General features: G+C 43.7%; 2 protein-coding genes across 3 annotated transcripts in view; one reads left to right on the top strand and one right to left on the bottom strand.

Annotated features, from left to right (window-relative positions):
• The window catches only part of TEC (tec protein tyrosine kinase), a 140,881-nt gene extending 118,542 nt beyond the window's left edge, over window positions 1-22,339 (bottom strand). The window contains exon 1 of one of the 2 annotated variants that reach the window (XM_032135417.2): window positions 22,253-22,339. The gene's annotated coding sequence lies outside the window, so the exon portion shown is untranslated. The remainder of the gene's footprint in view (window positions 1-22,252) is intronic. The other variant, XM_058430044.1, reaches the window with a different exon arrangement.
• On the top strand, window positions 9,599-10,366 carry LOC116456664 (elongation factor 1-beta-like). The gene has a single exon (XM_032753781.2). The coding sequence runs from the start codon at window positions 9,662-9,664 to the stop codon at window positions 10,337-10,339; it is 678 nt and encodes a 225-aa protein (XP_032609672.1). The 5' UTR covers window positions 9,599-9,661; the 3' UTR covers window positions 10,340-10,366.
• Window positions 22,340-23,664: the final 1,325 nt, after the last annotated feature.

Below are 23,664 nucleotides of genomic sequence, written 5' to 3'. Positions count from 1 at the left end.
GCTTCACACAGGAAGTAATTATCTTTGGATATTCCAACTTCATCTGATTTAAGCCCTGCTTCTTGACTTCATGATCTTTCTGCTAACCCTGAGCTGAAATGTCTCGGATTACTATAACTAAGAATTACTAAGACCCTGGCAGGTGTCCTTTCAGTATTATTTCTGCCAAATCAGAAGGCTGTATGTGGCAGAGTGGGAAACCTGTAGTTTTCAGTTCACAGCACAAATTATACAAGTAGACACTAATATTTTAAACTAGCGAAATAGAAAAGCACATTCAAAGCACAATGTGAGTCTTATCAGTTACGCATAGACTAGAAGACTTCAGGGTGACTGGCTGATGGATTTCAGTAGATCCCAGCCAAGGCATGCATCCTGGAATTCCAGCTGAGCCATCCATAGGTTGACAACTCCAAAATCTACATCTTTAGCTTTGACATTCTCCAGAACCTCAGATTGCTGTATCCAACTGCAACCCTGACATCTTTATTTAAATATCTAGCAGGTATCTCAAACACACCACCACTTAACACAGAGCTCTGGATAGTCCCCTAAATTTTGCTCTTCATCCAGTATCCAAGTAAATGGCCTCACCATCTCCCCAGCTGCTCAGCCAAGTATCTAGGCATTATCTCTGATTCATTCTTTTCTCTCATACTCAAATCTAATTCATCAGCATGTTCTTTGAACTGTACCCCTAAATATTTTCTGAACCTATTCAAGTTTCTCATTCTTCACTACTCCCCCATTAGTGCAATAGATTGATTGGAATACTGGCCCCAATTTTTCATATCTCCTTGTATCTTTTCACACCTGTCTGAATCCCTGTCCTTTGGCAATGCCCTCCCACACTGACTATGGATATACGTATGTAACTTACTTTGACCAATGGGACAGCAGCAAACTTGACACAAGCTGAGTCTTTAAAACGTGTGTGTTTGTTTCTACTTCCTCTCTTGCTTCTTTGCGATCACCATAAGAATACAACTGTCCAGCCTGAGGGTAAGCCCAAACAAGCCTACTAGAGGGATGTCATGTACATATGGATGAGAGCAGAGTTGTTCCAGACATCTCAGCTGAGACCATCCCTATACCAGCTGACAGCCAGCTGGCCCCTCAAACATATCAGAGAACCCAGGCAATATTGCAGAGCTGCCTACCTGACCCACAGTGGATCACAGACACATGGGCAAGCCCAATTAAGATCAACCAAGCCCAGGCTGGGCGCGGTGGCTCACGCCTGTAATCCCAGCACTTTGGGAGGCCGAGGCGGGTGGATCATGAGGTCAGGAGATCGAGACCATCCTGGCTAACACGGTGAAACCCCGTCTCTACTAAAAAAATACAAAAAATTAGCTGGGCGCAGTGGCGGGCGCCTGTAGTCCCAGCTACTCGGGAGGCTGAGGCAGGAAAATGGCGTGAATCCGGGAGGCGGAGCTTGCAGTGAGCCGAGATAGCGCCACTGCACTCCGGCCTGGGCAAAACAGCGAGATTCTGTCTCAAAAAAAAAAAAAAAAAAAGATCAAGCCCAGACAAGATCAGCAGAATTACCCAGACATCCTATACTCATGAGCAAAAATAAATCCTAATTGTTGTATGCTGCTGAATTTATGGGACTGTTTGTTACACAATAAATATTGTGGCAATAACTAATATAGCCATCATTATCCCTCGTCAGGACTACTGGAATATCCTCCTAATGGGTCTCACTACTTCCTTCTTATCTCCTTATAATCATTTTTCCATGTATCAGTAAATACAATCATTAAAAAACATAAATCAGTCTGTGTCATCAGCCCTGCTAAAATCCTCCAACGGCTACCCAATGCACTTAAACTAAAACCCACACTCCTTAACCTAGTATATGACCTACTTCTCTAACCGCATCTAGTACCACTCCCCAATGGCCCACTATGATTCAACCACACCAGCCTTCCTCCTATTCTTCAAACACTGCAAACTCGTGGCTGGGGTCTTGGCACATAATGTTCTGTCTACCTGGAAGAGCACTCCATTTTCTTTCTCCCTCCTCCCCACCCATTTCTCTCTTGCAGGTTTGTTCTCATAACTCAAATTTTAGTTTAAATGTCACTTCCACAAAAAAAGACCTTCCTTTGACTACCCAGTCTGAAGTAGACAGCCAGCTCTTCTCACTATGTTATCCTGTTTTAATTCTTTCCATGGTACTTATCTCTGTGTCACATTTTTCTTGATTATGTGTTGTTTTTCTTGTGCACCCTCCCCACTGGTTGTAAGTTTCACAGGAAAGGAACCTGGTCTGTGCATTCACCACTGGGTCCTCAGCTCCTAAAGCAGTTCCTTCACATAATATTCATTAAATACTCAGATTGAATTGGACATGATTGTATTTACTTAGCATTCAGGGAGGACTCCAAGGAGTATGCAAGTGGAAGAATGTAAGAGAAATAACAGCCTTTATTATAAAAAGAAGAGGGGTGGGATGATATTGTAAATGACAAGATCAAAACTTTATTGGGGTGACTACATAAGGGGAGGAGGAGTAACTAAAATGGTTTCAGAAAGCTCATAACAAGACTATGGGTTTTAAAGACAAGAAACAGTAGAAGTAAATATTGGATGAATGCTACCTGACATAGAATAAATAAATCAGATCCTTTCTAAGATTTGGTTTTTACAAAGATGAAGAAGCAAGGCAAGCTAAAATGGAAGGGAGAAGAGACCAACTGATTCTGAGAGGAAAATACTAAAACAGAAAAAACATTTCACTAGATAACAGAATGCAGTTCACAGCCTGGACTCTGAAAACAGCCTAGAATGGAAGCTTTCCTCTGCTCCTTATTAGTTGTATAAACACCGACAATTACCTCTCTGAGCTTGCTTCCTCATTTATAAAATAGGGTAATAATTATGACTTCATAGAGTTGTAAGAATTAAATAAGCAAATATACATAAAGTGCTTAGTATGGCACATGGATTATAGTAATTACTCAGCGTTAGTGATGACAATGATAGTGGTAGTGGTGGTGGTGCTGCTGATCCTTAAGTCAACCCTGCTATTGTCGATTAAATTGGCAAAGGCCACAGTATCTCACTGAGTCTGTTGAGTCTGCTTAATTTTTTTTTTTAATTTTCAAGCATTTCAAGTTGTCCCTTCTTACCAAGAAAGAAATGAGCACAGAACCAGAACCTAGAGCCAGAAGAGCTGGGTTCTGTCCCTGGTTCTGCAACTAACTAGCCGGGTGATCTTGGGTGAGTCACCAACTTCCCAGACCTGAAAGTTTCCTTGTCATCAGCTCTATCCCTGCCCAAGGCAGCAGGTCTAGGAAACATTCTGTGAAGAGGCAGAGGTACTGACGTAAGATAGAGACATAAAGGCAGAGATATAGGCAGACAATCACTCCACGTCATTCCATTCCAGAGCACAAAAAGGAATATTAAATACCTTAACTCAAGGCTTCCCAAATCATGTTCCTCAGAACACTAGGAGCTGTGGGATGATAACATGTGCTTATATCAGACCATAATCTCATAAATGTAGGAACACTGGGTGACTTTATTCTACTCTAGGACCAGTGGCCAGCAGAGTACTCAAAACATACTATCATAGCATGCGTTTAGTGCATGCTTGTTGAATGAATGAACAAATGAATGAATGGACAAGTATATTTGGGAAAAGCTGGGTTAAACAACATCAAATTGGTTCCTTGTATGCATTCCTCAGAGTCTTTAATAGGTGAACCATATAGAATACAGCGCTTCCCAACCTCATTTGATCATAGAACTTACTGTATTTCCCCTGAACCTCGTTAACATCTCCCAGAGTTGTAGTTTATAGAACACAGTTTGGGAAACATCTGAGGCTTACATAATGTAAGTCATTTTTACTATCATGAAATACATAAGTTATCTTACTTTTTATTCATAAGGTAATAAAAAGGCTAAGTAAGTTGATTCATATCTAGTATGTAGCTGTCGTCTCCTGGAATCCTACCCTTTCAAAATCTCCCATCACCAGGCAGGGCCTCAATCTCTCCCCTCTCCTAAGCAGCAGCTGTCCTGTCTCATTCCTCTGCCCTCCTCCCTGCTCCCTCATAACTACTCTGTCCTGAAAATCCTTCCACCTCTTCTTCTACTATCTCTTCTCTCTAAAGCCCATAGTCTTATTATGAGCTTTCTTAAACTGTTTTAATTACTCCTCCTCACCTTTTACAATCACTCCAATAAAGTTTTGATCTTGTCATTTACAAGATCATCCTGCCCCTCTTCTTCTTGTTCTTTCTCTTGCATTCTTCCACCTGCATACTCCTTAGGGTCATTCCTCAATCCTAAATAAATGTAATCATGTCCAATTCTTTTTTTTTTTTTTTTTTTTTTTTGAGACAGAGTCTTGCTCTGTCGCCCAGGCTGGAGTGCAGTGGCACAATCTTAGCTCACTGCAACCTCCTCCACCTCCCAAGTTCAAGCAATTCTCCTGCCTCAGCCTCCCGAGTAGCTGGGACTACAGGCATGCGCCACCATGCCCAGCTAACTTTTGTAGTTTTAGTAGAGACGGGATTTTACCATGTTGACCAGGCTGATCTTGAACCCCTGACCTCAGGTGATCCACCCGCCTAGGGCCCCCAAAGTGCTGGGATTATAGGCGTGAGCCACCGAACCTGGCCTAATCATGTCCAATTCAATCTGAGTTCCCTTTTCCTTTCCTACCACTTGTTTCCCAGGACTCGAGCAAGCAAATATACCAGGCCTTTTCATATCCCCATGTATCTGCTCGAGTTGTTCTCTCTGGAAGGCTCTTCCCTCTTTAACCACCTGTTGAAATCCTATTCATTTTTCAAGGTCCTGATCATAGGTAATCTCTTTTATGAAGTCACCCTTATTTTCCACTCCTGTCATAATTAATGACTCCCATTAACTATCCCCAAGACAACTGCACAACTAATGCAAACATAAAAAGTTGGTTGTATCTATGAATGCAGAGATAGCCGAGCTGGGAGAGATGACCATGAACCAGGTGAGTCAATCAGGGAGAACGACAAAGAGGTTGGTGGCAAAAGGAGAGACCAGGAGGCTATCTGCATGAATGGCCTGAACCCTAAAGGACAAAGGGGTTTTGCATGAAGGCAAAAAAGTGATGCCCTAGAAGGGGCAAAGGGAAGCTAGGAGTAGGCTACAGCAGAGAGAGCTACAGGGAAGGGAATGCTGTTATTCTGTGAGGAGGCTGCAGTGTGGGAGAGTCGATTCACAGTGGAACAATGCTCTCAGAGGGCCACCGGAAAGATTTGGGAAGGCAGCCAGCAGAAGAATGGAAGTTCGAAATCATAGGAGGCTTGAGAGTACATAGAAAGACAGTTGATTAGAAAGGCTGGTGGCCAAAAAAACTGGGGATAAGAGACAAGGCCTCCACCTAAACTGGCTGAGATCCCAGATGGTGTCAGAGGCCAAATGAGGTTAGCATTCTAGTCTTTGATCAGCATCCAAAGAGTAGGTTGACGAGTAATTTTTCCGATGCCTATGAAGAACAGATTTCTCTAATGCTCCACTCATGGCAAAATCCTTTTCCCACCCAGATCCATTTGTGGGCTATGCCATAGGGCAGGATGGAGGGGCGGGGGCTGTTGGTGAAGAGGTGTTGGGTGTGGCACCTCCTTTCACTAGGGCAGGGCTTACTGACCTAAAAGGGACACAGCAAGCTGAACATGGTGCAGAGTCTACAGGGATGTAAGGCCTGCAAGGCACCAAGTAGGCACGAAGGCCACAAAAGTAGTGGATGACCAAGGGCAGACAGACAATGGCATAGGGAATCCAAGACAAAAATACTCATCTTCTGAAAACTCGGCATCGTATTAAGCAGGGTTCTTTCAAATGCACATAATTAGATTTAGGCAAACAACAACAAAAGGAACATATTGGCTCACATAATAGAGAAGTCCTGGCACAGCTGACTCCTGCACTTCAAACAATGCTGAGTGTGCTCTCACCACCGTGCAGTGCTGCTTCTCACTGCACGGTCTCATTCTCTTGTACTGTGGCTTCCTCCATGGAGCAGGGAAAAATGACCACCAGTAGCTCCAGGTTACATCGCTCCAGGTTAAATCCCTAAATGCCGGCAGAAGAGTCCCATTGAGCCAGACTGGGTCACATGCTAACCCCTGAGCCAATCAGTTGGTCAAGTGGAGGAACTGCTTGGACTGGCAAAAGCTGAATCACATGATCATCCCTGGGTAGTGTCAACTCCACCCAAACCACATGAATTGGGGACAGAGTAGTTGCCCAAAGGAAGAAAGTCTGGGCAGACAAATAATCAGTCCACTACAGCACAGTCACTTGTCAGGAAGGCCCCAGATACCAAAAGGGCACTTGAGAGAGTTTTGAAGTCAGACAGAACTGGTTCTAAAGGTCAGCTTTGACATTTACCAGCTGTATGACCTCAGGTAAGTAATGTAACTTCTCAGTAACTCAGGTTCCTCATTGTAAAATAGTACCTACCTCCTATAGATATTGTGGGAGGATTAAATGAAATAATTTACATAAATTGCTAAGCACAGTGCTTGACACAAAGTAAGTGATCAATCAATGGCAGCTATTATTTGTAAAAATAACAATAATGACAATTAGTATTATCAGAATAAGGGTACCACGTGAAGGGTGATCTGTGACTCCATGAAAGAGAGGGCAAGGTCAGCATTTGGATAAATCAGCCCTGGGTCACATATCATCAAGGACAACTGAGGACACAATGCAGAGGCCCAAATACAGAGTCAAAGCTAAGCTAACAATTCAAATCAATAAACACGCCGAGCAACTATTGTGCACGAAGCACCGGGAATACAATTATGAATAACACACATATGACTCCAAGGTAAACTACCATGAAGAATGACTATGGCTCTGTGACAGTATTCCTGGGAGAGGAGAGGTTGACTGAGGCTGCTTCTACACTTTCTGCCACAGGCAGAGCACTGGAGTGGTGCTGAGCATACAACAGAACAGTGCCATGGGACCAACTACCGGAATGCGAGGAAGAGACAGAAGGGCTATAATCCACCGCCCACCCTGCTAAAAATAATGCCTCTGTGGCCGGGCATGGTAGCTCACATCTGTTATCCCAGCATTTTGGGAGGCTGAGGCAGGTGGGTCACTTGAGCCTAGGGGTTCAAGACCAGTTTGGGCAACATGACAAAACCCTGTCTTTTTTTTTTAATTTAAAAAATTAAAAAAAAATATATCAGCCAGGAGGGATGGTGCCTGCCTGTAGTCCCAGCCACTAGAGAGGCTGAGGACGGAGGATCGCTTGAGCTTGGAAGGTCAAGAGGCTGCAGTGAGCTGATACTGTGCCACTGCACTCCAGCCTGGGCAACAGAGCGAGACCTTGTCTCAAAAAAAAAAAAAAAAAAAGTCTTTTTGCATAAATTAGGAAAAAGTGTCTCTTCTTTTAAAAACTTTACTTCTATCGTCCTAAAAACTGTTGCAGTGAATAAGCAAATCCACTGGGTCTACAATATAAATGACATCTCAGAATTTTGTAATGTATAACCTGCACATTATATATAGCAGTTCTGGGCACAGGCAGGGAAAATAAGATGGATGCTGAGAGGAGTTAGGGATGGGGATAGAGTGTCCAGGAGTCCCCGGTCCTTAGGAGACAAAGAGTACCTTTTGTATAGAGCTGCACTGTCCAACATGAGAACCACTTGCCACCAGCAGCTAATGAGCACTTGGTATGAAGCCAGTGCGAATGGCGAACCACATTTTTTATTTAATTTTAATAAATATGAATTTAAAATGTAAAACTTAAGCAGTAAATAATATTTTTTTCCATTAATCACAACCTTGTTGTTTGGTAGAACTGCATTTCACTCTATCTGCTGCATTACAGAAGATGTCCTGTACTGTATTTCTCCCGACTTATTTCTACTATCTCAATAATTGTATATGATTACATTAAATTATAATATTTTAATATACGGCTTACATGAAATATATTATTAAAATTAATTTCACCTGTTGCTTTTTCCTTTTTTAAGGTGACTACTAGAAAATTTTAAATTACATACGTGGCTTACAGAATATTTCTGTTCAACAGTGCTGCTATGAAGACATCTTAAGATCTAGAGAGGTAAGGGGCTTGGGGTGATATCCAGAGAAACGAGCTGCTTGGTTTTGTTTGAAATAGACCTTCACATTTCCTTCTAGGTTGCCCAGCTCTGTTTACAAGGAGGGAAAATACGACAGAGAGAGGAGAGGAGCATACCTCAGTGAGTAGAGCTCAGCAGAGTTCTGGACTCCAGCTCCACCACTTACCACTTACCAAGTGTTATAGAACCTCCCTGAACTTCAATCTCCTCATTTGTAAAACGCTGAAAGTAATCTTCCCCACCTCAAAGGGCTGCCTGGAGGATTAAACCTGATACTCTAGGTAAAGAGCTTAGCATGGAGCCTGGCACATCATATATGCCCAATAGATATTTGGGATGTTTATTACTTGGGAATAAAGAAGGTGCAAATGAATGATTTCCTTTGTGTTATTTAGGTCAGTTTGCCACAGTACAAGAGGGTGCACCCTGTCCACATGCCTCCTCATTTATCTTTCTAGACTGAAAAGTTGGATGGGAAGTATTTTCCTCAATCTTCTATACCATTGATAAATATATTTGTTTTCTTTAAATCCATTAGATCTTTAAGACACATTAATGAGCAGTGAAAAAATTATCTTAGATGCTGAAGCAACATAAAAATGGGTAAAACTGGCATTTAATGAATTATTTGTGCCAACAGCTAACACTAGAAATTTTTGTTCCAAGTCATAAAGTTAGTGAATGTTTTCAGTTAACACTTTATAATATCTGAATCTCTTTCTTGAATCAAGCATTGGAATGTACATCTACATGTACAAATCGATTCATTTTATCTAAATGAATTTTTTTTTGGTTTTTTTTTTTTTGAGATGGAATCTCACTCTGTCACCCAAGCTGGAGTGCAGTGGCACAATCTGGGCTCACTGCAACCTCTGCCTCCCAGGTTCCAGCAATTCTCCTGCCTCAGCCTCCCGAGTAGCTGGGATTACAGGCACGCACCACCACACCTGGCTAATTTTTGTATTTTTAGTAGAGACAGGGTTTCACCATGTTGGCCAGGCTGGTCTCGAACTCCTCAACCTCAAGTGATCCGCCCACCTTGGCCTCTCAAAGTGCTGGGATTACAGGAGAGCCACTGTGCCCAGCCCTAAATGCATTCTTTATTTCTCTGCCATTTTGCATAGACTTGAGATCAACTGTTTAGCTTTTTCATGTCCCAAAGGGTTCATGTAGACTGTATACTCCCTCTTGTGTGTAATTTATTTTAAAAATAATAACTAGACTAGTTCAACCACATCTATATTCTGATAAACATTCTGAGAAATGTCCAACTGTGCCTAACCTTTTTTCGTTTAGCCCTCTCCTGAGTCCTGATTTTCAAAAATATTTTTCCCAACTTCTTGCTGACTGAATTTACTCACCAGACTTTGTGTGGGGTCTTTTCAAAATCACTTGGAAAATCAGTTTATCCCTGGCTTCCCTGCTTATTTATTTAATTCTCTTTAAGAACTCTAGCGAGCCTTTTTCCCCTCTTCAGCGCGGGGCGCCCACAACTTGCGCGCTCTCTTTCTGCTGCTCCCCAGCTCTCGGATACAGCCGACACCATGGGTTTCGGAGACCTGAAAAGCCCCGCCGGCCTCCAGGTGCTCAACGATTACCTGGCAGACAAGAGCTACATCGAGGGGTATGTGCCATCACAAGCAGATGTGGCAGTATTTGAAGCCGTGTCCGGCCCACCGCCTGCCGACTTGTGTCATGCCCTACGTTGGTATAATCACATCAAGTCTTACGAAAAGGAAAAGGCCAGCCTGCCAGGAGTGAAGAAAGCTTTGGGCAAGTATGGTCCTGCCGATGTGGAAGACACTACAGGAAGTGGAGCTACAGATAGTAAAGATGATGATGACATTGATCTCTTTGGATCTGATGATAAGGAGGAAAGTGAAGAAGCAAAGAGGCTAAGGGAAGAACGTCTTGCACAATATGAATCAAAGAAAGCCAAAAAACCTGCACTTGTTGCCAAGTCTTCCATCTTACTAGATGTGAAACCTTGGGATGATGAGACAGATATGGTGAAATTAGAGGAGTGCGTCAGAAGCATTCAAACAGATGGCTTAGTCTGGGGCTTATCTAAACTAGTTCCAATGGGATACAAAATTAAGAAACTTCAAATACAGTGTGTAGTTGAAGATGATAAAGTTGGGACAGATACGCCGGAGGAGCAGATCACTGCTTTTGAGGACTATGTGCAGTCCATGGATGTGGCTGCTTTCAAAAAGATCTAAAATCCATCCTGGATCATGGCATTTAAATAAAAGCTTGAAAGATTAAAAAAAAAAAAAAAAAGAACTCTAGCGAATTTGTCTAACATGGTTCCCCTCTTTCAAAGGGGCAGCCTCTCCTCCGAAATGTTATATTTGCTTAAAACAGTATAAATCCACTTTCCCTACTTCCTTACACATACACTCATGCAGAATTAATTTTAGATTTCATTCATTCCACAAAGTCCAAGGAAAATTCCACAGACACTACATTAAATTTACCGTGAGTCTAAGCAAGCCATTATCTTCTATGAGGCTCTTTTTTCTCATCTATAAAATGGGCATAATATACTTGCCCTTTGCCAAATAGAACAAGCCATCTCCTTGTTCATGACTGTGTATAAAACACTCTCAGAGAAGCTCAAAGTCCTTTACAAGCATTAGGCCATGAATCTTTCTCAAGTGAACTGTTAATTATGTGTCATTATAGTTTGTTGAATAGATGCAAAACCTGAAGCACAGGAAAATAATTCCAGTTAATAGTTAACTTAGAAATCCATGCAAGGTAATGAAACAATATGTATAGAAAACCCCGTGACTCGTGTTTACCTACGTAACAAACCTTCACATGTACCCCCACACCTAAAATAAAAGTTAAGAAAAAAGAAATCCACCCAAGGCTTTAAACATTAGACCATGATATCTAGAAAGACGACAAAGGGGCTGGGCACAGTGGCTCATGCCTGTAATCCCAGCCCTTTGGGAGGCTGAAGCTGGCAGATCACTTGAGGTCAGGAGTTCGAGACCAGCCTGGCCAATGTGGCAAAAGCTCACCTCTACTAAAAATACAAAAATTAGCCGGGCGTGGTGGCACGTGCCTATAGTCCCAGTTATTCAGGAGGCTGAGGCATGAGAATCGCTTAAACCCAGGAGGTGGAGATTGCAGTGAGCCGAGATCATGCTACTGTACTCCACCCAGGGTGACAAAGTGAGACTCTGTCTCAAAAAAAAAAAAGAAAGAAAGATGTCAAAGGGAAAATGTGAACAGGAGCTCACTCCGCTGTAGTTCTTTATCAAGAAACTACATTAATGCAAAATTCTCTAACATTGCTGGTTGCCTTGCACAACTTACTGAGCCCTGATTACTCAAGCAGTAGAGAAATGGCGCAATGGATAGGAAGGCTGGAGTTTCCTGAGGACATAAGATGCCTTCCCGGGTCACACGAAGTTTCATAAACTCTAGACCAGGTACTGAGGTCAAATGTCATTGCACAGTTACATAACAACTCTTCCATGTTTTGTTACTGATGCTTGGAAACTTTTTCTATAGACATCCAATAAGATGAAATGAGGCTCTACACATTACCAACAAGAACACAGGCTCTGCAAATGACCTGTCAGGTTCTTCTAGTTTTATCTGACCTATAACTGGGTACATAACATGGCCTCAAGTCCTCTGGCTCTTCTTGTCCTCACATAACAGAGATTCTGTAATTCTAAAAGGTCAAAAAAGAGAAAAAATGGAAACTTCACATAGCTAGTGAGTTATTTTATGACCTTCTAAAACTGATGAATAGAAGCTAGAAATCAGCCAGGTGTGGTGGCTCACACCTGTAATCCTAGAACTTTGGGAGGCTGAGGCGGGAGAATCACTTGAGGCCAAGAGTTCGAGACCAACCTGGCCAACATAGCAAGACCTCATCACTACTTAATTTTTGTTTCAATGAGCTGGGTGCGGTCATATGCATCTGCAGTCCTAGCTACTCAGGAGGCTGAAGCCAGAGGCTGAAGCTCAAACCTTCTATTTGAGCGCAGGAGTTCGAGGCTGCAGTAAGCTATGATGATGGCACCACTGTGCTCCAGCCTAAGCAACAGAGCAAGACTCTGTCTCTAAAACAAAAAAAAGAAAAAAAAATCTAAGTGTCCAACAACCGGGGAGTGGCTCCAAGTACCACCGTATGCTAACATGACAGAATTACCCAAAGAAAATTATGCATGGACTAATTACAATGTCATAAAGTAACTATCTGTGTATAAATAAAGATTGTAGAATTTGGAGTTACATAAACAGTTGTAACATAATGTTCCTTAATTATTTTCTAGAACATTGCTAAAGATTTATTAAAAGACAGCTGATAATAGAGATGACTGGAAGGGGATTCACAAAGATTCTCTCTGGAATGGTTTTAGGAGTTATTTTTAATTTCTTCTTTGTAAGCTTCAGTATTGTTTACATCTTCTAACAAGGAATATCTAAAACTCTGCAAAATGACAATTTTTTTTTTTTACTGATGGCAAGGAGAGTCCAAGGAGCACACCAGGTGTCTGAGAACCTTGGTGGCACCCGAAGATCAAACTTTTGCCTGGGGGAAGCAAGAGGGTGTGTCAACAGCTCTGAGCCTAAAAAATGTCTTCTGGCTAGGACTCCAGAACTTATGAACAAGAATTATTTCATGCAATGCTTCTATAACTGGTTTAAGTATGTGACAAAGACACTGACAATCCTTAAAAAAATTTAAAAGCACGTATACCTAAATTTACATGTCTGACAGCATTCAAACCCAGTTAAATTGTATTTCTGTTTCCCTGCATGGTTAAAGGATCAAGCATTTTTATCACCCAAGCAGGAAAATGAAGAAATCAACTGCCTTCTACGAAACAAAAATAACCCTAATGGTAAAAACTAACTTTGTTGCATGCTTAAATCATATTGGCAGAAAAATGAAACTTTAAATCACTCTTGTAAGAAAAAAAGCCAGTTTCATTTTTGGAGCAGTCGTGTGGAAATCCCACAAGTCGTGGTTGAAACATAATATTGAGAAGTATATGAGGACATTAAGAGTTTCTAAGGAAATAGCAACAAAAGACATCATTGGAATTCCATGCAGGATAAGAGAAGAAAAAGCAAAGGTTTTTCCTACTAAATCACATTATAATGTCACCAAAATTAAAAATAAAAGGAGTAGGATACTTGACACGGAGTTTCACATTGTAAATATCTCATATAGTATATGACAAGTTAAAGTTTGTCGCTTCGATACTCTATTGTAAGCATTTCAAGGTTAAAAGCTTTAACCTTGAAAAACAAATGACATATAGTTACAAAAGGAAAAAGTATATATTGTAGAAATCCAAACAAAAGTGTTCCTTCTTTAGAAACATAAAACTGATGAGATAACATAATGAATACTTACTTCCCTCCCTCCTCCAAAAGCCATTCTTTGTAGCCATAAAAACCAAGATAATCATAACACTATGCTAAGAAAAAATATATGGATGGAAAAGAATGATAATAATGTATATTGTCCTTTCAAGAATGTTTTCAGTGAAGAATATTTCTGAATAATACAAGAAACAATACACTTGAGAAAATTTAAATTGAATGCTCTATATTTCAATCCATATACAGAAAAAGTGACGTGAAAGTCTAATCAAGAATTTAGAGAATTTAGGCCGGGCGCGGTGGCTCACACTTGTAATCCCAGCACTTTGGGAGGCCAAGGTGGGCGGATCACGAGGTCAGGAGATCAAGACCACGGTGAAACCCCGTCTCTACTAAAAATACAAAAAATTAGCCGGGCGTGGTGGCGGGCGCCTGTAGTCCCAGCTACTCGGAGAGGCTGAGGCAGGAGAATGGCGTGAATCCGGGAGGCGGAGCTTGCAGTGAGCCGAGACTGCGCCACCGCACTCCAGCCTGGACAACAGAGTGAGACTCCGTCTCAAAAAAAAAAAAAAAAAAGAATTTAGAGAATTTAGATTGTTGAGTACAACTTGGGTAATTATGACCAAATATCTTTTTTTTTTTTTTGAGATGGAGTCTTGCTCTGTTGCCCAGGCTGGAGTGTGGTGGTGCGATCTCAGCTAACTGCAAGCTCTGCTTCCTGAGTTCAAGAGATTCTCCTGCTTCAGCCTCCCGAGTAGCTGGAATTACAGGCACGTGCCACCAGGTCTGGCTAATTTTTGTATTTTTAGTAAAGATGGGGTTTCACCATATTGGCCAGGCTGGTCTTGAACTCCTGACTTCAAGTGATCCACCTGCCTCGGCCTTCCAAAGTGCTGGGATTACAGCCATGAGCCACCACACTTGGCCTAAATATCATTTTTTCTTAACTGGAAAGTGTCCAAAATTATCTGGAAAATTCATTCAGTATATTAAGTACTTGCTTGGTACCATGCTTTCCCTAGGAAAGAACTTCTGTGAAGACCCAGCACATTACAGAAAAACTATACTGCATGGAAAAGGGAGGTTCCAATGACTTCAAAGGCTTTGTTTAGAAAAGGGAAGGATGCTTGTGGAAGCACAATGGGAGGAATGAGCTCTGCAGTATCCCTACTAGCCAAGCTTTTGTTCACAATGGTGCCTAGTGGTACCTGCTGAAAAAGCCTTTTTAACCATCTGTCATCCTCCAAAGATAAAGTAACTATTGCACTCACTCCGTTGTCACAATCACCAGCACTCCTGTTTTCTGTATTGCCAATGCATAGCTGCCATCATGGGAAGATACAGCTTTGCTTTTTCTGCACAGATAAGATGGCTTAGGAACAATTCTCCTCCTACTTTTGTGGAAATTGACTCGTCATCATGTGTGTAACCATAAACAATGTTGATGTTACAAAGCAACTGGGAGAGCATGCTGGAAGTTCACAGCCCATTAAGGGAGCCTGAGGAATGACTCAACTGATAAAATGACATTGGGAAAGTTGTGATCATCCACAAACGGCAGGGTAGGTCAGCCCAGCCAGAAACAGGAACCTGGTGCACATTCCAAGAAGGGCACAAGTGGAAAGGGAAGTAAGGGTGCTGCTGCTGGTAAGGCAGTTGTGTGATAAACTGGCCTCCAGAAGGAAATAATGATAACTTCCATTGAGGCCACATGGCCATCAATGACACCAATCCCATCTTTCAGATTAAAATAATATTGGACTTAATAGAAGCTGCACTTCACTGAAAGGTAAAACATTCAGAGGTCAAGATGGCAGAAAGAGTCATTCTAAACAAAGTGAATTCAAGAAACAGGAACAATAGGCCAGGCGGTGGCTCACATCTGTAATCTCAGCACCTTGGGAGGCCGAGGCAGGCAGATCACCTGAGGTCAGGAGTTCGAGGCCAGCCTGGCCAACATGGTGAAACACTGTCTCTACTAAAAATAAAAAAATTAGCCGGGTGTGGTGGCACACACCTGTAATCGCAGCTACTCGGGAGGCTGAGGCAGGAGAATCACTTGAACCCAGGAGCCAAGATCATGCCACTGCACTCCGGCCTGGGTGACAGAGCAAGACTCTGTCTCCACCCCCGCCAAAAAAAAAAAAAAAAAAGAAAAGGAAAGAAAAGAAAGAAAGAAAGAAACAGGAACAAGGGCTCTATGCCAGTAACCTATGTACCACCCAACCTAAGGTTTTGCCCCCTATGACAACTATGAGCAATTGATAGTGGACACTTAGAGTTGTATATGAAGGCATCTGAGGTCCAAACTGGGCTCAACGGCCCAGCCTGATCCGAAAATGTTTCCTGTGGGTAGACGAAGGGGAAAACGGCAACACACTGCTATGACTGAATGGTGCCAGTCTCTGGATAGAGATTGGTAAAGAAATTATATTCCAGCCACTATTAGCAGACTGGACAAAAACCTCTACTTTCTCTCCCTTCTGAAAGCCTAAGACAATGACAATAAAGAAATTTTTTTATTTCATGTATAAATCAGCAAGGATGGAGAGAATGAGTGAAGAGACAATAGCAAAAACATTTTGGTGGAATAAGCAGAAGCCAAGAAATAGTCTGATTTACACCATGGAATCTCCAAAAGGCTAAATAATTAAAGGCAATTGCACCCTCTATAAAAAGAGAGGTGGGCTAAAAAATTAGTGACTTTTTAAAGTCTTTTGAAAAAGCTGGATCCCACAGATCCCTTTGGCCACCCCAAGCAGTTAGGTGACTGCCCCTTCTCTACCCCAGCAAAAAACCTGGAGTTTCCTCCCTACTCCTTCACCCTTCAGGGGGCCTGTACACAAACAGCATGGAGGGGTTATATGCACATCTGCATACTGGATGCTGAGACTTAAATCCCAGATTACTGGCAACCAGGCTCTCTGTCAATCTCTGGGGAAAAGATTGGAACAGGCTTCTCTGAGGACTCTCACCAGCCCAAGAGCTAATGACCACAGAGGTTCCCCAAATAAAAAGACCAGCCAGATTCCCCCTACCATGAATTCCCCAGTCAACAAGCTCATCCACATCTTCAGCATTTTTTTTTTTTTTTTTTTGAGACAGAGTCTCCCTGTGTCGCCAGGTTGGAGTGCAGTGGCACCATGTCGGCTCACTACAACCTCAGCCTCTCAAGTTCAAGTGATTCTCCTGCCTCAGCCTGCTGAGTAGCTGGGATTACAGGCACATGCCACCACCATGCCTGGCTAATTTTTTTTATTTTTCGTAGAGATGAGGGTTTCACCATGTTGGCCAGGCTGGTCTCGAACTCCTGACCTCAAGTGATCCGCCCACCTTGGCCTCCCAAAGTGCTGGGATTACAGGCGTGAGCCACCCTGCCTGAACCCCAGATCTTCTGCTTTTTAATCCCCCTCTCAAGTGTGAGCAGATAACCAAGGGCATTAGTTACACAAGGAAAATTTCTAACATTAAAGAGAAGAAACCAGGCCGGGCGCAGTGGCTCACGCCTGTAATCCCAGCACTTTAGGAGGCCGAGGCGGGCAGATCATGAGGTCAGGAGATCGAGACCATCCTGGCTAACACGGTGAAACCCTGTCTCTACTAAAAACACAAAAAATTAGCCGGGCGTAGTGGCGGGCGCCTGCAGTCCCAGCTACTCGGGAGGCTGAGGCAGGAGAATGGTGTGAACCCGGGAGGCGGAGCTTGCAGTGAGCCGAGATTGCGCCACTGCACTCCAGCCTGGGCGACAGAGCCAGACCCCGCCTCAAAAAAAAAAAAAAAAAGAAAGAAAGAGAAAGAGAAGAAACCTAAACAAATGAAGACAAAAGCCACTTGGGAAATTGAATCTGTGCAGGAAGGAAAAAAAGTTGCTCCAAAAAATCATTAAGCTTCTCAGGGAGAAAGGAGAAGACATGGACACTATAAAACAAAAACTAGAAAGAAATAGACACCTAAACCACATACATACAAATATATATGTATATATTCAGGCAACCAAAAAAACAGAGATTTCGATTTTAAATATTCATGATTACAGTCATGAAAAACTTATTTTTGGCCCAGTCCAAAACAGCCAATATCTGAACAATATGAGTTTCTCATAGACACAGAAAATAGAGAGGGAAAAATTACCAATGAGATAGATAGATAGATAGATAGATAGATAGATAGATAGATAGATAGATAGATAGATAGATAGATAGATAGATAGATAGATAGATAGATAGATGATAGATAGATAGATTTTTTTTTTTTTTGAGACAAAGTCTCAATCTGTTGCCCCGGTTGGAGTACAGTGACTCGATCTCAGCACACTGCAACCTCCGCCTCCTGGGTTCAAGCGATTCTCCTGCTTCAGCCTCCTGAGTAGCTGGGATTACAGGGGTGAGCCACCACGCCCAGCTAATTTTTGTATTTTTAGCAGAGACGGGGTTTCACCATGTTGTCCAGACTGGTCTCGAACTCCTGACAGGTGATCTGCCTGCCTTGGCCTCCCAAAGTGCTGGGATTATAGGCATGAGCCACCGCGCCTGGCCACCAATGAGATAATTTAAGAAAATTTCCCAAACTGAAGAATGAAAGTTTCCAGATTCAAAGAGCCCAACACAATGGATGAAAACAGACCCAAACCTCGGCACAGCGACGTGAAATTTCAGGACTGTGGAGGCCAAGAGAAAATTCTATGAACTTCAGAGAGGACCCAGCAAATTGTAACCTGTACACAGATTACAGGAAAAAGCTGAGGAATCAGTACAGTTCTAAATTTCTCAACAGCAATACCACAATGTGGAAGTCAATAGAACAATGCCTTCAAAATTGCCATCTTAGAAATCTGCACTCAGCCAAACTATCAATTGTCAGTTGAAAACAGATATTTTCAGGCATCCACAGTCTCAGAAAAGTAGACCTCTAGGCATCCTATTCCAGGAAGCTCCTTTAGGATGGGCTCTGCCAAAAGAAGGAAGTCAACCAAGACAGGAAGACATGTGCTACAGGTACCAGGAGATCCAACACAAGAGACAAATGATGGGAATCTCCAGAATGATGACAAAGGGAACCCTTGGGGTGACAAGTGTGCCGATGTACCAAAGGCACCCAGTCTGGATTATAGCAAGCCAGTAGGCTCAGGAACAGCTTCTTGAGGAAAACGAAATTGACAAAATACCTGGGAGAATTTGGAAAACTGGCCAAGAGCTGTGGGTTTAATCAATGAAGAGTACAAAATAAATAAAATGAACAAACAAATCCATTATTAACTCCAAGGAAAATAAAAAGTTATGCTTGGCCGGGCGCGGTGGCTCAAGCCTGTAATCCCAGCACTTTGGGAGGCCGAGGCGGGCGGATCACGAGGTCAGGAGATCGAGACCATCCTGGCTAACACGGTGAAACCCCGTCTCTACTAAAAATACAAAAAATTAGCCGGGTGTGTTGGCGGGCGCCTGTAGTCCCAGCTACTCGGGAGGCTGAGGCAGGAGAACGGCGTGAACCCGGGAGGCGGAGCTTGCAGTGAGCCGAGATCGCGCCACTGCACTCCAGCCTGGGGCACAGAGCAAGACTCCGTCTCAAAAAAAAAAAAAAAAAGTTATGCTTGGTCACACCTGTAATCCCAACACTTTGGGAGCCCAAGGCAAGTAGATCACCTGAGGTCACGAGTTTGAGACCAGCCTGATTAACATGGAGAAACCCCATCTCTACTAAAAATACAAAAATTAGCCAGGCGTGGTGGCGCATGCCTGTAATCCCAGCTACTCAGGAAGCTGAGGCAGGAGAATCGCTTGAACCCAGGAGGCAGAGGTTGCGGTGAGCCAAGATTGTGCCATTGCACTCCAGCCTGGGCAACAAGAGCGAAACTCCGTCTCAAAAAAAAAAAAAAAGTTACGCTTGGCTTAGCTGTGAATTTTGATCTAACTATTATTCAATATTCTGTTTTAACCGACTGCAAGAATGGGAAAATAGGGAAGCTGTACTTGCGTTGGGGGTTGGAGGGAAAAAGAGAGCCAACTCATCATCTTCCACAGTGGGAAGTCAACAGATAATGCTTAAAATTGAAAAATCAAGAAGTATCAACTACAAGCCACAAATGGCAAAGAATTACAAGTGGTTGTTTCTGGAAAGGGAGAAATGTAACTTGGATAAAAGTTTAAAACTATAAACCATAACAAAACAAACTTTGGCTTCTGTGCAGCACATTTTTACACTTGTTTGCTTTTTCTTTGTTTCCCTAATAACAATCTGTTTTGAAAAAACCCACCCTTGTTTCTCTAAACAAAAGAGTATGTAATTTTCTACATGTATACTACAGTAGCTGTGGTCATCTGAGCTCTGAGCAGTCAAACATGGTGGGGAAATTAATTGTTACAATCCAGTCCCAGAAGAATTGGTTGAGCTGGGGTAGTGACAATAAGGCAAGCCCAAGCAGAGGTGTGTTTGGAGGTGGAGGCAACTACTAAGCCCCTCCCCTCTGGGTTGTTTCTTATTTTTCCACAAACCTTTTATAATAGCATAACCACATCGTACGGGATAATTTTACAATTGCCAGTGACCATGAGCCAATTTCACTTTTTTCCAACAGACTTGAATGCCCAATTTGTGATCGTAATTAGTCCAACCAAGGCAGCTGGCCCCCAAGACTGTTGATCTGGGTTTGACTTCATTAACTCCACTTTGCCTGCTGTAGACTGGACAAGAAGGGAGCACAATAAAGGCTCTGAAGCAACAGACATACATCCAAGGAGCATCCACGGGGAACCAGCACCATGCTGAGGATCAACACTCATGCTGACTCTGCAGACCAAGTACCCCTGCCCTGAACAATATGGTGATTCGTCTAGGGGTAAGAATCTGGGAGGGGTGGGGTGGAAGCTAAGGAGCTGGAAGAGCTGGGGCAGGGAGGAGAGGCACCAACCTGGTCAACCTGGCAGAACCTGTAGGCAGAGGTGTGGCTGGAGGCCCAAGGCCCAGTCTCCCAGCACTCTGGATGCCCGGAGGAAAGCAGAGAGGCCTGTAATTCTTCCCCAAGCGTAAAAGTAGGCCAGACACTGCTCACAACCCTTCCAACCTCCCTGTCAAGGGTCAACTTAAGGAAGCAAACGTTGCCATTCTCTGAGCTTTATTTTCCATGGTTTGGTAAAACATAGCTGCTGCCCTTGAGTAACTAGCTGCTGAGAAAACATGATTATCTTGATAAAGAATAAAGTAGGTTGAAAATGCTAGAGCATACATTAATATTCTATATCCTTTCCTATTTGGGAAGATGTGAAAATTCTACTTGGACCTATGTGGGGCAAAGGTATTGCCAACTAGAGTAGAGCACTGACTGCATGAGTTTACAACACTTGCCTATACAGTTCCACAGACCAGAATGTACACACCCTTGTGAGAAGAGTCAAGATCATTAACATAACATTAACATAAACACACCACAGTAAGCATCTGCGTTGGCAAGAGTGTAATATATGGATCAGATTAACTGGAGTATGGGGAAAGTGTAAGTCTTCCGTAAACACTGAAAATGTAACTAAACTAAAAAATACTTTCAAACACATAATGTGAAAGTTACCCATACTTCTATTTTCCCCTTAGAAATAAATCCTAATATCCCTTACTCCAGGTGACTATTGCGGAGTAAGCAGCTACCAGTGTCACGACCTAAACTGTTAAATCCCAAACTTCATTTTGGAGATCCGCTGGTTTGTTTCTTCCCAGCTCTTTAGCAGAGAATAATCTAGAAGTGAGTAAATTCTCAGAATTTCCCAAGAGGAAAATGAGCATTAACTGGAAAAATACAAGGAATACGCGCAAAACTTATAACTGTTTTGGATAATCTTCAAACCCACTTAGCCACCAGCCATCCTGTTGTTCCAAGTTAACATTAAGATCAATCTTTCGAATCAAATATTCCAGTTTCCAAAGAATAGCAATGGATGAGATTGTTTCCAAACCTGGTACGCAACACCATGTTACACGTCCACGGGAAAAATAAAATAAAATAAAATCCACAAGAAATTTAGGATTAAAGAAAATTAGTAAAGTGTACACTCCCAGGTCAAGGCCCTAGTTTTTCCAAGAAGTACATATATTTGCCAGGCACCTGTTTTCAATATTCAAACACGACTTCCCGGGGCGAGGTGGGCGGGGTATTGGGGGCGTGGGGAAGAGAACGTGAACTTCACTGGGTGAGTCACGTGCAACTGCGGAACATCTTGGCCGATACTGCCAATTTTTTTTTTTATACTTTAAGTTCTAGGATACATATGCACAACGTACAGGTTTGTTACATATGTACACATGTGCCATGTTGGTGTGCTGCACCCATTAACTCGTCATTTACATTAGGTATATCTCGACACTGCCAAATTTCAATCAAGATCGCGCCGCTGCCCAACCCGAGAGGAGGCATCAGCCCTGCCTGCTGCTGGGACATGACCTCAACGCTGAACTTGCCGCGGGGCGGCCTCAGGCCTGGAACTTCAGGAAAAAGGGTCAGGTGTTCCTTAGGAGAGGTCAGTGCGGGAGTTGGGGAGGTGGAGAATCTACCGCCGGCAGGAAGGCGAGGCTGCGCCACTGCGCGCACCTGTCCCTCCTTCCCGGACCGAAGAGGGGACCCAGAGACGGCGCGCCCGCGCCCACTGCGGCACGGAGGGGAGAAAATCCTTCCCCGTTCCTCGAGGGGCGTGTGGAAGCCGCCTCTTGCCGCGCTCATCCCCGTCCCCACCCGTCCTCGCCCGGAGTATCGCACTCCCTGGGCCGCCCCAGCCGGCCCGCGGCGCCCTTACCTGGCTGAAGCGCGGTTGCTGCGCGTACCTGGGGAGACTGCGAGGTGCAGTCTGCGCCGCGGAGTCCGGAGCCTAGCGCCCCAGAGTCCAGAGCAAAGCGCCCCGCCCCGCCCCCTGATCGCCCCGTCCCGCCCCCGATCACCCCGCCCCGCCCCGATTGCTCGCCCAGTGGACGCGCTTCCCCGCCTCTGATCGTGCAGGCCCGCCCATTCCTCGATCGCCCCGCCCAGGTCGCTTGGGCCCTGGGTGGCAGGTTAGCGCAGCCCTGCGGCGATTTCAAGGCAAGTGACCGGAATGAGTCGGAAGCGCGTCCCAGTGAGTTTCAGGGAGCGTCCCTTAGGTTTCCGGGGGCGGCGTTGAACCTCCCTAGCCCCAGGCTTCCCATCCCAGGAGACCCGCCCCTCGAGGCTCGAACGCCCCTAGCCAGGACAGCCCCGAGTAGTGCCACTTGTGGAAGACCAGGCGCCTGTCGGAATTAGGAACCGCACCTCCCCTTCCGCTAAGCGGTGGGAGGCCCGGCGGGTGACACGGGGCAGTGGAGCCATGCAGCCTGTTTTACCAAAAGAGCAAGTGGTTTTCCTGTGAAAACCGAGGCAGCAGTGCATATATGATACACTTACAGGGTCACGTGCACTATTAATGTGTTAACATTAAACTCGCTGAAGAGTAGAAAACACACGTAAGACTTAACTGTGTGCCAGGCACTGTTCTAGGTACTTCGCATGTACTAAAAGTTCTCTGAAGCATATATTATCAGAATCCCCCATTTCACATACGGTGCAAGTGAGGCAGAGAGAAGCTAAATAACTTGCCTAATGACACCCAACTAGTAAATTGAGAAGCTGGGTTGAGAAGCTGGGCTTCAAATCCCGGTCTTTCTCCTCTGGAGTCTCCACTGTGATCCATGGCTATCCGGAATCAGCAAAATCTGTGTGCATCCTATACCAGGAACTGTTCCCATGCCTGGGGAAGATGAGGCAAGGGCTCTGCCATTAGGGAACTTTTATTCTAGTGTAGGAGAAAGACAATAAGTGATTGTCGACTAAAATTTAAAAGTCAAGCTGTTAAAGAATGAAAGTTTTATTCAGAAGTCTTACTGAGGACTAGAGATGGAGGCCTACAGCCCTGGAGGAGTCTTTTAGAGAGATTCTAGCAGATCCCTCCAACACAGAACTTCCCTTCTCAGTTCAGAAACAGTTGGTGAAGATTCAGTATGTGTAAAAGCACATCACAGTTTGGGCTTAAGAGTCCATCTGTTTATAGATTACAGAAGCATAATCGCTCACCTCATCAGACTTTATCTTAGGTGCAGTCAAAGGCAAGGGCTCAGGCAAGAGACTTGGAGGATCCTGGGTTCTATCTCGTTTTGTCTTCAAAGCATCTTTCCGCCAGCTGCAGGTGGTCACAGAGTC

The sequence above is a fragment of the Hylobates moloch genome, unplaced genomic scaffold (genome assembly GCF_009828535.3).
Source record: "Hylobates moloch isolate HMO894 unplaced genomic scaffold, HMol_V3 SCAFFOLD_17, whole genome shotgun sequence".
NCBI lineage: Eukaryota > Metazoa > Chordata > Mammalia > Primates > Hylobatidae > Hylobates > Hylobates moloch.
Note: the sequence above shows the minus strand (reverse complement) of the source record. Positions and strands in the feature narration are given on the sequence as shown.

What these genes read in the sequence shown, in the direction of transcription:
- LOC116456664 (XM_032753781.2), top strand. Translation starts at nt 9,662, where the DNA reads ATGGGTTTCGGAGACCTGAAAAGCCCCGCCGGCCTCCAGGTGCTCAAC.